Raw genomic sequence first — 12,965 nt, forward strand, 5'->3', positions numbered from 1 at the left:
TTAAGCAATATAGGTTTTATAATTATAATGTATAAATAAAAGGATATGGACACAAAAATAATAGTTGTATAGTTTAGTGTTATAATAATTTATATGTATTATATAATAAGTTCTTATAAGAATGATCAAAATATAAAAAATAGTTCCTCATTTTTTAAAATATTTCTGTCCTTAAATATATATATATATATATATATATATATATATATATATATAATAGAAATTACGGGTTCTATTTTATAATACTGTTTTATCTAGTGAATATATCAATACTTATTTTATATAATTATTACATTTAATTTTTTTTATAATCATTTATTGTTTTGTCTATATATCATTTTTAAAATAAAATATATATGTCTTACATAAGCAATTATATGTATGTGATATTAATGAATATATTTTTCTACATTATCATATATTAGTATAATAAATATAAAAGTTGCATTTCTTATTTTAATTTATTTTATTTTTTCTTTTATATATTTTAGAAGGAATATACTTTAGTATGGTTTTTTTATTTAGTATATAATAATATAGTTATTAATAGTATATATTTATTTGTAGATTATTATATTTTTTTCTTATCTTAGTGTAGGAGATGAAAAAAATGAATATTTTATTGACGTTTTATTAATTCACTATTTATATAATATACAACATATGTATATAATTATATGTTAAGAGTTAATAGTAGTATAACATAAAAAGGATTAAGATTATTGTGAACAGTTAATTATGTGGTATAATATTTTCTTGAAACAAAAAAGTAAAATCAGATTAACAATTATTCCAGGTTTTGTCTTATTTTATATAGCAATGATTTATTATATTAAAAAAATATATAATATTTGAAGATATTTTATATGTTTAAAATATATTCCTAAAATAATTATAAAAAGATGTTTTTTTTTTTTTTTTTGCGTTCAGAAAAAGACAAAAAAAAAATGCAAAATACAGTTGTAATAAAGAAGTATATATTTTTATAACGTAAATATAATTTTTGTATATTATAAAACCGGAATACTATTTTAGGTTAAAAGTATTAAATGTATTAAAAATACAAAATATATTACTATATATTAATTATTTTTTTTTTATAATTGTAATCATAAAATATTATAACTCTAAAAAAAAAAATGTTCTATTACTTAAAGATATTATTAAATAAACATGTATTATAAATATTATTATTTATATCATCATATATATATATATACACCAAATAAAGATATAAACCCAAAACCACAAATATATTTTTATATATATTATGTATATCATTATATATATTAATATATATTTTTATTTTTAAATTAATAACCATATAAAACAAAGGGTAAAAATAACATATTATTTATAAGTATTTTATTTTTTAGTAGAGAAACACAATTTTAAATATTATATTATGTTGAAAAAATTTTGAAAAAAAATAAAATAAAATAAAATAAATAAATACTAAATATATATAAGAATAAAATAATTTCTTATTAATATATTTATATAAAATATAATAAAATAATTATAATTTAAATATGTTTTTAAAAATATAATTTTTTTAAATAAATATATAAAAAATAAAAATAAACTAAATGTTTTTAAAAAAAAAAAAAAATGAATAAAAAATAAATATTAAAAAATAAGAATATTCAGAATAAAAAAAAATAAAAATAATAAATAAATATAAAACATACAAAAAAATATGTGGTTCATCATAGATTGAATCTGTATAATATACATGCAATAAATTAATAAATAGAAAAACACTTTTATAGCAGTAAAAATAAAAAAATATATTATATAAATAGTTCATTGTATATTACAAAAGAAAATTAAACAATATAATTATATTATATATATAATTTAATATATTTGAAAAGACTTTTAAAAAGTATCTCTTTATATATTGATTTAATTTTATTTTATTTATACATAATTTAATTTTTATTTTTTATAATGTATTTTTTATTTTTTAATATTAAAAACAACCATCATTAAAACATATACATATTATAATCTTACATTATATATATAGAGTTATATGCAATAAATTATAAATATAATGAAAAAAAGAAATGTTATAAGAACACCAAGAAAACAACTCACAGAACGGTGTCCTATTTATAAAAACTAAAAGATATATTTAATATATATATATATATAAAAATATTTTAATTGAATTTATTTGAATATAAATGAATACATTTAATTTTTTTTAGAATATTTTTCCTTTATATTTATATGTGAAATATTTATAAATTTTTATTTATTTTTAATATATAATTTTCTAATTAATTTTATTTTTATTAATATATAAATAAAATAAAATCTACACAAATTTACTTACTATGAAAAATGAGATGATATAAAATATATATGTATATATATATAAAAAAAAAAAAAAAAATACAAATTTGGGAATCTATGTAAAAATTACATAGAATATATATGTTCTATATGGAATAATATATTATTTCATATAAAATATAATGAATAATAAGGATATATTATATATTAATTTTTTTTTTTTTTCTTTTTTTTTTTTTTTTAATTTTATGATAAAAAATTAAATATAATATTAAGTTGTAGTATACTTGTATTATATATATTTGTGTTACATTTTAAATGTTTTTATAGAATAAAATGAATGTTATGGTAAGTTTGTTTATGCTTTTTTTATATTTTTTTTGTCTTTTATTATTTTACTTCCAGCATAATAATGGAAAAAATAACTTCACAGAAATATGTAAAAGTGTAGAAAATAAAAATGAATCGAGCGTATACTGTATGAAAAATTATAAAACAAAAAGTTCAATATATAAATATAAACATCTTATGAACTTTTTTTTAGATAAATATAAATTAAATAATAGTAAGTTAGCAGCAATAGTCGAGAATTCTTGCGGACAAGCAGAAAATTCTATAACATATGGAAATTTTTTCAAAAAGGTATTATCGTTTAGTCATTCTTTGAATACATATAATGGTACTGGTGTTCCAGAAAAAATATATAATGAAGAAAAGAATAATGGGAAATTTCGATTATTAGGTTTATATGGTAATAATTCAACTAACTGGTTAATTACCGATTTTGCTTGTATGATGAGTGGCGTTACAACATTAGTAATTCAGTCGAAATTTAGTATAGATATAATTATAGATATATTAAATAGTTCAAAATTAGAATGGTTATGTTTAGATTTAGATTTGATTGAAGGATTATTGTGTCGTAAAAATGAATTGCCATATTTGAAAAAGCTCATAATCCTAGATAACCTATCTAAACGTAGTGAAAAAATAAACTCAGAAAATGAAGAAAAAAGTAATGGTTCAAGAAAAAGTAGTAATAAAGCCAATTATAATGAATCTGGTAAGGGAGAAGATACCATTTTGGCTTCCTTAGAATATGATAAGGAAAAAATAGAAAAGATTAGTGCATTAAAAAAACAAGCTAATAAGGTTGGTGTAAGTATTATCTTATTTGATAATATGATAGAGAAAGAAGTGACCAATGTTACAATTCAAAACGAAGATCCTAATTTTATTTCCTCCATTGTGTATACATCTGGAACTTCAGGAAAACCAAAAGGTGTTATGTTAAGCAATAAGAATTTCTATAATAGTGTAATACCATTATGTGATCATAATATAATAAAAGAATATCATATCAAAACACACTTATCTTATTTACCGATGTCTCATGTATATGAAAGAATTCTTGTTTTAACGGGATTATTATTGGGTGTAAAAATTAATATATGGAGTAGAGATATTAAATATCTGAATAGTGATATATGTAATTCTAATAGTGAAATAATATTTGGGGTACCTAAGGTTTTTAGTAGAATGTATACTAATATTATGACAGAAGTAAATAACTTAACAGGTTACAAGAAATTTATAGCAAAACAAGCTATAAATTTACGTAAAGGAAATAATGATGGAGCTTTTAGTAAAGTTGTTGAAGGTATTACATCTGTATCAAGTAAAATTAAAGATGTGATTAATCCGAATATGCGTGCTATTGTAAATGGTGGAGGAAAATTATGTCCAAATATTGCTAATGAGTTAGGTGTTTTACTAAATGTTAAATATTATCAGGGGTATGGTTTAACCGAGCTTACTGGTCCTGCTTTTATTCAAGATGTAGAAGATGATAACACTGAAAGTATGGGAGTACCTATTTCTCCTAGTACAAAATATAAAGTAAGAACATGGGAAATATATAAAGCAACTGATACATTACCAAAAGGAGAATTATTAATTAAAAGTGATTCTATGTTTAGTGGATACTTTTTAGAAAAGGAATGTACACAAAATTCCTTCACAAATGATGGTTATTTTAAAACTGGAGATATAGTACAAATTAATGATAATGGTTCTGTAACATTTTTAGATAGATCAAAGGGTTTGGTTAAATTATCACAAGGAGAATACATAGAAACTGATATGTTAAATAATCTGTATTCACAAATTCCATTTGTTAATTTTTGTGTCGTATATGGTGATGATTCTATGGATGGACCATTGGGAATAATATCTGTGGATAAATCTTTACTTTTTACAAGTTTAAAGAATGATAATATGTTAGAAAAAACTGGAATTACTGAAAAGAATTATTCACAAAAATTAATTGATGAAACATTAAATGAGAATATTTATATTGATTATGTAAAGAAGAAAATGATGGAGATTTATAAAAAAACTAATTTAAATAGATATAATGTTATTAATGACATATATTTAACATCAAAACAATGGGACACGAATAATTACCTTACTCCAACATTAAAAATAAAAAGATTCAATGTATTTAAAGATTTTTCTTTTTATATAGATGTAGTTAAACAGAAATATGTAGATAAATTAAAAGGAAATAATAGTGGTAGTGTGAATAATGGAAAAAAAGACGAAAAAAAAGAAGATAAAGATTCAAAAAAATTATCAAATGAGTCAATTTCAAAAGGAAATCAGAATGATATGAGAAAACATGAAAACGATGTTGAAAATAAAAAGGTCAAATTAAGAGTTACAAATAATACGCAAGAACAAGAAAGGAATAAATAAAAAAAAAAAAAAAAAAAAAAATACACAAAATTAGATACAAATATATATTGTAAAATAATAATACAATAAAAGAAGACATATAATATATATATATATATATATATATATATATTAATATGTATGTTAAAATTATATTTGTATTTAATTATAATATTCTTTTGTATAAATATATGTTTGTAGCTTTTTTTTTTTTTTTTTTTTTTGCAAATAATGTTAAATATATTTATGAGAAATTCTCTATTATCTTGTTATCAAGGTTATATATGAATTATATGTTGTTTTATTTTACATTATATATTGTTTTTTTTTGGTGTGTTGAAAAAAAAATTTGAATTTTGTTTTTAATATAAATATTATTGTACATTATGTATCATATATAGGGAATAAAAAAATATTTTTTCAATGTATTCCTTATTATGTATATTTAATTACAATATACAATTTTATAATTTGGATAAACATTTTTACATATTCATGATTTATTATTTTTTGTATTATTTCATTTAACAGGGAAACAAATATATATATAGATATATATATATATATATATATATTTTTGATATATTTTAAATTTCTATATTTTTAATGTTATTTTTAAAACAATTATTTATTTTAAGAATATATAAAATTAATATTTACTAATATAATATTATATATGTTTTATTTATTTATTTAAAAATATATAAATGGTCAAATTTTAAGTTCAAAAGAAACATATGTTCGTGTAAAAACAAATATACAAAAAAAAAAAAAAAAAAATTAAAAAGAACAGAATTGATATATATAATAATAATGATTTAAAATAATTTTATTAAAAATATAATCAAAAAAAAAAAAAAAAAAAAAAATAATAAATGAAAATTAATACTTTAATATATTTCCCAGTTTTAAAAATTTTATTTTAATATTTGATTAAAATATAATGTGTATTTTAATAATATTAAATGTAAATATATTTATAAGGTATATTGAAAAATATGCATGCAAATGTCATTTTGTAGTTTTGTCATATATATATATATATATATATATATATATATATATATATATATATATATAGACCATATTAGTTTAATTTAAATAAAATGAAATTAGTTCTTTAAAGAAATAGATAAAAGAAGCATATTATCAAATACGAATTTATATTTTAAAAACCTAAAAGAAAAATTATAAAACGTTAAGCTATTTTATCACTTTAAGTGATAATTTATATATTTTTGTTATGACAATAATAAACAAAATTATCCATTTAGGATATATATACATTTTATTAGTAAAAAATGTATTATTATACATATGATTATTTTCAAAATTATTTTGTTAATAATAATTGAAGAAAAACAATATTTATTGGTGTATAAGTGTGAAATACATTATTATTTATTATTATTTTTTTTTCTTTAAAATAAATGAAAAAATATATATAATAAAATATTTTCGCTTGATTGATTACAATTTTATATATATTTTGTTATAAAACATAATATTTTTGATGATTTGTTTTTCTATATTATGATGTGAAATATATTTTATTAATAATAAAAAAAAAAGGATAAAATATTGAAAATATAATGCTTAATATTTAAGTTTGTGTTATCGGTTTAATCATTGAAATTAATTTGTTTTGATATAATTTATGTTCCTAATTTTAATAAATGGATATTAATATATATATATATATTATATTTATTCTTTTAAAATATTATAAAAACATATAAAAGTTTAAAAATAAGAAATATGTTATAATATAAAGGTATATATAAATAATCATGTATTTGAAATATTTATAAAGGATATATATATATATGTATATATATATATGTTAATTTATTTCATATATTTTTTTATTTATTTTTCAATATATAATATTTGTATTATTAAAAATGAATATATGGAAATTCTTAGTTAATTTTTACTCTGAGGTATATGTATTTCCTTTTAAATTAAAATAACTGTGTATTCCTTATGAAACTATACATTTTGTGAAGAGAAAAATTCTGGATAATTAATTAAAAAATAGAAGTTATATTATTAAATAATTAATTTACATACATTAGTATTTATATAATATATATTTATATTTAAAACTGTAACATTTCTACTATGTATTATTTTATAAAATTGTTTCTTTATATTTTTGTCTACTAGGGTAATATTTATAATAAAGATCTTCTTCAATATTTTGAAAATCTATAAGAGAACTAAGTTGAGGGTGATTTATGAATTTTTTAATATGTCTTTTAATAGATCTGTATAATTCATATTGTCTTCTTGCATTTCTGTTTGTAAGATATAAATATATAAATTCTTTAAAATCATTTTTTACCTTATTTTTAAGATCCAACGTGTCTATTAACTGATATGCATGTTCTATCCTGGATCTATTTAACATATAAAAGATATCTGTTTTATTATCTATATTATTTGATGGACCTGTGTTATGTGTTTGTTCATTACTCATAATTGGTTTTCTTGGATTAGTCCTTGATGACTTTTTTTTTCTATTTTTTGGTGTTGTTGATTGGGAATCCCCATTTTGTGTGATTTCAGTATTTTCAGTATTGGTACTAGAAGAATGTTTGAGTGTTTTCATTTATTTTTTTCTTTTATGACCTTGTAGTTGATGTGATAAGGAAGATTGAGCCAGGGATCGAAAAGGTATTATGTTTGGTTTAATTTATTATGTTTTCTTTTTTTTTGAATAACAATTTGTTGAATATCCTGTAAATAAATAAATATATACAAATATTACTATAATATAAATATTATATTTTTCATTTGTTATGTGTTTTTAATAAATATAAAACAAGAATATCACGTCTACTAATTATATTACATTTTGAGGAGTTAATATATAAAACAGCAGAGGGGGAAATAACCAACACTTTTTTTAGAACAAACATTTTAAGGAATAATAATAATAAAATAATTTATTGTATATTATTATATATTTATATATTTAAATAATAGTTTAATTTTTTAAAAATATATTAGTAATATTTAAAAAATCAGAAAAATAAAATTTTATATTACTTATAATAAAAAAAATATACGTAATAATTCTTCTTTTTTTTTTTCTTTTTTATTTTCTAATAATATTAAATATATAAATTATTTTACAAAACATTCTATCTTAAAAATATTATATATATATATATAATTAAAATATTTTAATATTTATTAAAATTGGTATTATAATTATTATATTAATATATTATAATAAAAAGAAATTATTTCAATTAAATGGTGCATTAAAATGAAAGTATATATTTTTATAGAAGGAATATTTTTATTTATCGTATGTTGTTTTATATATTATATATTTTTTTTTGAATAAAGAATTCATTAATTATGCTTCAAAATAAATACGTTTCAATTAATTCATAAATTTTAATTAACATATAAATATGTATTTCTAATATATTATATTTTTTATAATATTTTGAAATATATATACAATATAATATTTATATAAATATATTGCATTGTTATTTTATTTTATAAATATACATCAAATTAAATTTAAAGTATTATTTTGAATATAAATTTATATGTTATTATGAAAGTATATTATGTATATATAAATATGTAGCTAAATATATTTATCTCTAATATTATTTTTAGTATTAATGATTTCTTAAGCACTATATATAAAATTAGAATTAATTAAAATGTTTTAATATATATGTCTGTTTTATTAAAATGATTTTTATAGATAATATTATAATTTTATAATTTTGCAAGTTCATTATAATAAAGATTAAAAAAAAATAATAATAATAAAAAAACACCAAATGAATAATATTATAATAATAATTGAGCTACATTAATTATTTTTTTTATTTTATTATTATTATAAATTTTTTTTTTTTAACATAAGAAATGAAATAATAAAATATATATTAAATACGTAAAAAATTTAATATAATAATTGGTCTATATTTTATTTATATATTATTTATAATATCTAATAATATATTATATATTTTTTCTGTTTCATATAGAAATTAAAATAAAATATACAACCACAAAATTGTTTTCTGTTTGTTCTGTTCGATCTGTATTGTATATATTTTATTTATAAAATATATTTTATATTTAATCAAAAAAAAAAAAATATATATATATTTTAAGAATAATGAAATAAATAATTAATACATTAAAGTTTTATGTTATGATATATTATTGTATTATTCTTTTATTTTATATTATATTGTATTCATTTTTGCATGCTTAATAATATTTCGCTTAAAATAACATTTTCAATTTAAGCTAATAAATTGATGCTGGAATATAATTTATATATATATATAATACATTTATGTATATATTTTAAAGAATGTTTTCAAATATAGAGAAATACATATGTACATATTTTTAATTAAATTATATTTTTAAAATATTATTATCTTCATTGTTGATAATTTGTTTTTAAATTTATATATTTTATTACATGAATATGTTTTTAAATAAAACATTTTAAAACATATAATTATAATAAGTAATTTTATATATGATAGTATCGAAGAAATCGATTTCTGTTGATATAAAAAAATATAATTTTTAGACTAACTTTAGGATAAGGTAAATCATGTATATAAATAAATCATATGTGAAAATAAAAAAAAAAGAAGCCTATATCTGTAAAATTCCTTATTATATATGCACGATATTATGTGTAATATTAATTGTTTGTACTAAGGTAGGATAAAAAAAAAATATATAATAATAATAATAAGGATATTCATTGAATGAAATAATTTTGATAAACTTAATTAGCTTTATATGTATATGTATATGTATATGTATATATAATATATATATAATTTTTTTTTTTTTTTTACATAGTGTGGAATAAAATATAATAAGCAAATGCATGCAATACTACTTTTACAAGAAATAGGAATCAAAGAATTTTGGTACAAACAGAAGAATTATCACCAACACAAGTAGATGTACTTAGGCAAACATTAATAAATGATTTATCAGGTGGTAGTTCCATAAGAAGACAAAAAGAGTTGTTAAGTAATAAACTATATGATGACCCTATAACAAAGAAATTGATGAAAAGGGGAATATTAAAATCTAAAATTACAGAAAAGAAGGAAATGCAAATTGAAAAAAAACAAAAGGAAGAAAAACAGGACGTTGTAAAATATGAAGAAATTGATGTTCAAGTGGATGAAGATGAAGAAATTGAACATGAAATAGTAGAAAATGAGTTGGATGATAATGTAGAAGTAGAATATGAAGTAGTTGAAGTTGAGGTAGTTGACGATGAAGATGTAGAATATTCAGAAGTTGAACTACATGAGGATAAAGAAGGAAAAATAGAAGAAATAAAAGAAAATAAACAACTAAAAATTGAATTCATAGAAAAGAAACCATTAGAAATTAAAGAAACTCAAAAATATTCATTCGTAACAGATGCACAAAAAGAAAAAGAACCATTAAAAATAAATGAAATAAAATCTTACGATCTTTTTAAAAAGGATACTATTAAACCAAAAGATAATTTAAGAAGAGACGAAAGTAAACCATATGATACTTTAGAAAGATATGTAACAGAGGCACAAAATAATTTTAAAAGGGGAGAAACAATAATACATGATGCTTTTAAAAAAGATGGAATAAAATCTCAAAATACCTTAAAAAGGAAAGAAATGATAATACAAATTACACTTAAAGAAGATGTCATAAAAGAACATGATAATTTAAGAACAGATAAAATAATAATGCAAGAAGATCTTAAAAATGATGAAATAAAAATATTAAAAAAATAAATAAATAATAATAAAATAATAATAAAAAAAAAAATAATAATAAATAAAATAAAATAAAATAAAAAATATAAATAAATAATAAAAAAAAAAAAAATTCATTAATATAAAATAAAATAATAATGATAAATATAACATCAATTCTATTGTATATATGTATTATATGTATTAGAATAAAAATGAAAAAAAGAACTAATTATATTTATATATTTATATTTATTATCTAATTTTACAAAATTATGGATAATTGTTTAAATGAAAATAAATTAACACACAATTTTAATATTGTTGTAAAGGATATATAGATCATTACGTTCAAACTCCATAAAATACATAACGTACATAATAATAATTAAATGTATTAAAAATAGAACAATATCTAAATATATATTAGATAATATATACAAATATATATTACAAACATTATTTGGATATATAATCTAATTACAAAATAACTCAAGAACTATATATTAGCAATCATAACTGTATAATGTTTTCTTTTTATTTCAACTTTTTTTAATGTTTTAATACTCCATTTTATAGTAGATATATAATTAAATAATAAATTATATAACTCACATTTATATATGTAAAATGTGAAATAATTATATAAGGAAAAAATAATTTTTTTTTTATAAAAAATAAAAAAAAATATTAATTATTTATTTCTATGTTCAATTTTAATTTTAATTTATTAAGATTTTAAATTAATTTTTTTTTTTTTATTAGATGTATTTTATTTATAAATATAAACATTACCATTCAGCAATATAAAGAACTATATATATTTACAAATTACACATATTCTATAATTTACAATAGGAGTAACATTAAAAGGAATATTAATAAAATTTTAAAAAAATTGTTTTATATTCATATATAATTCACACGAAATTTATAAAATAACATAATTTTTTGGTATATTTAATAAAAAAAAAAAAAATATATTTATATTACATCTTAGAGGACATAAATTGTTTTTTTAAAAAGATTTTTTATATATAAAAAAAATTATTTCTTAATAAGCCTCAACCTTTTTAATAATACATATACAAATTTTTTAAATATTTTTTTCCTTTATAGTTTACACAAGTACATATATATTATATTACATCTATAAATATAATAGCATTTATATTAAAAATGATATCTTATAATTTAAAATTAATTATATTTTCAATCGTATTAGGAGCATTAACCTTATTTTATAATGTGAGAAATAAAAAAATGACAAAATATATATATATATATATATATATATATATATATGTATACGATTCAAAACTACCTTTTTTTATCATATATTTTAATATTTTTATTTATCATTTCCATATTTTTTTTTTTTTATTTTATTTTATTGGATTTTTTTCTTTTTATACATTTTTAGAATGACTGTCATGGATTATATACAAATATAAAATATAAAAATATCGTGTTAGGGCAAAAAACACTTAGGTCCTTAGCAGAATCTTCACATGAACTTACAGCAAATGATAAGCATGAAAATAATGAATTAGGCGAATATGCAAATACGAATGAAAGAAAATATAAGAAAGAAAAATATCCAAAGGATGACGCAAAAAAAAAAAAAAAAAATTCCACCAATAACAAATAAGAGATTTCCTGGAACACCAAATAGAATGACTGCTAGAAAAGAAATATATAATAACGCACAAGGAGGAAATTCAAGAATGCCTCCTGGTCACCTTGGATATTTGGAAATGCAAAGAAAGCTTTATAATGATTTTAATGGAAAACAAGAACTATATTTTCGAAAACTTGATGATGAATCAGATGGTGAAAATAATTCTGGGACAAAAAATCCTTTGAAAGATGATGAATCGTTTTTTCAATTTACTAACGAATAAGAGTTTCACATATAAATTAATATTATATTTTATATTTTTTATATATTATAATAAATTATATAAATATAATACAATAAATGTCTTAAATAAATTTTAATATTTATTAAATAAAGTATATATATTATTTATTTTAATATAATGTGTATTATATTTTACCAACACATACTAAAATTAATTCCTTAATAAAAATAAAACAAATCAACATACAAGTAAAATTCAAGATTTAATATAATAAATGTAATATAAAAAAAAA

General features: G+C 16.9%; 5 protein-coding genes across 5 annotated transcripts; 4 read left to right on the plus strand and 1 right to left on the minus strand.

Moving 5' to 3' along the window:
- Positions 1-2,640: 2,640 nt before the first annotated feature.
- On the plus strand, positions 2,641-5,064 carry PADL01_0018700 (acyl-CoA synthetase, putative; the record flags this gene model as incomplete). Its single annotated transcript, XM_028680426.1, has 1 exon — positions 2,641-5,064. One exon carries the CDS (start codon positions 2,641-2,643, stop codon positions 5,062-5,064), a length of 2,424 nt encoding a protein of 807 aa, XP_028541204.1.
- Positions 5,065-7,177: 2,113 nt separating this feature from the next.
- PADL01_0018800 (Plasmodium exported protein (hyp12), unknown function) lies at positions 7,178-7,657 on the minus strand (the record flags this gene model as incomplete). The annotated part of the gene is made up of 1 exon (XM_028680427.1): positions 7,178-7,657. The coding sequence occupies one exon, from the start codon at positions 7,655-7,657 to the stop codon at positions 7,178-7,180; it is 480 nt and encodes a 159-aa protein (XP_028541205.1).
- A 2,081-nt stretch (positions 7,658-9,738) lies between these two features.
- Positions 9,739-10,847, plus strand: PADL01_0018900 (Plasmodium exported protein, unknown function; the record flags this gene model as incomplete). Its single annotated transcript, XM_028680428.1, has 2 exons — positions 9,739-9,758; positions 9,968-10,847. The coding sequence occupies 2 exons, from the start codon at positions 9,739-9,741 to the stop codon at positions 10,845-10,847; spliced, it is 900 nt and encodes a 299-aa protein (XP_028541206.1).
- A 1,140-nt stretch (positions 10,848-11,987) lies between these two features.
- PADL01_0019000 (stevor PIR protein, putative) lies at positions 11,988-12,459 on the plus strand (the record flags this gene model as incomplete). Its single annotated transcript, XM_028680429.1, has 2 exons — positions 11,988-12,056; positions 12,232-12,459. The coding sequence occupies 2 exons, from the start codon at positions 11,988-11,990 to the stop codon at positions 12,457-12,459; spliced, it is 297 nt and encodes a 98-aa protein (XP_028541207.1).
- A 25-nt stretch (positions 12,460-12,484) lies between these two features.
- On the plus strand, positions 12,485-12,712 carry PADL01_0019100 (Hypotetical protein; the record flags this gene model as incomplete). The annotated part of the gene is made up of 1 exon (XM_028680430.1): positions 12,485-12,712. The coding sequence occupies one exon, from the start codon at positions 12,485-12,487 to the stop codon at positions 12,710-12,712; it is 228 nt and encodes a 75-aa protein (XP_028541208.1).
- Positions 12,713-12,965: the final 253 nt, after the last annotated feature.

Source organism: Plasmodium sp. gorilla clade G2 (genome assembly GCF_900097015.1).
Source record: "Plasmodium sp. gorilla clade G2 genome assembly, contig: PADLG01_00_22, whole genome shotgun sequence".
NCBI classification, from domain to species: domain Eukaryota; phylum Apicomplexa; class Aconoidasida; order Haemosporida; family Plasmodiidae; genus Plasmodium; species Plasmodium adleri (nom. inval.).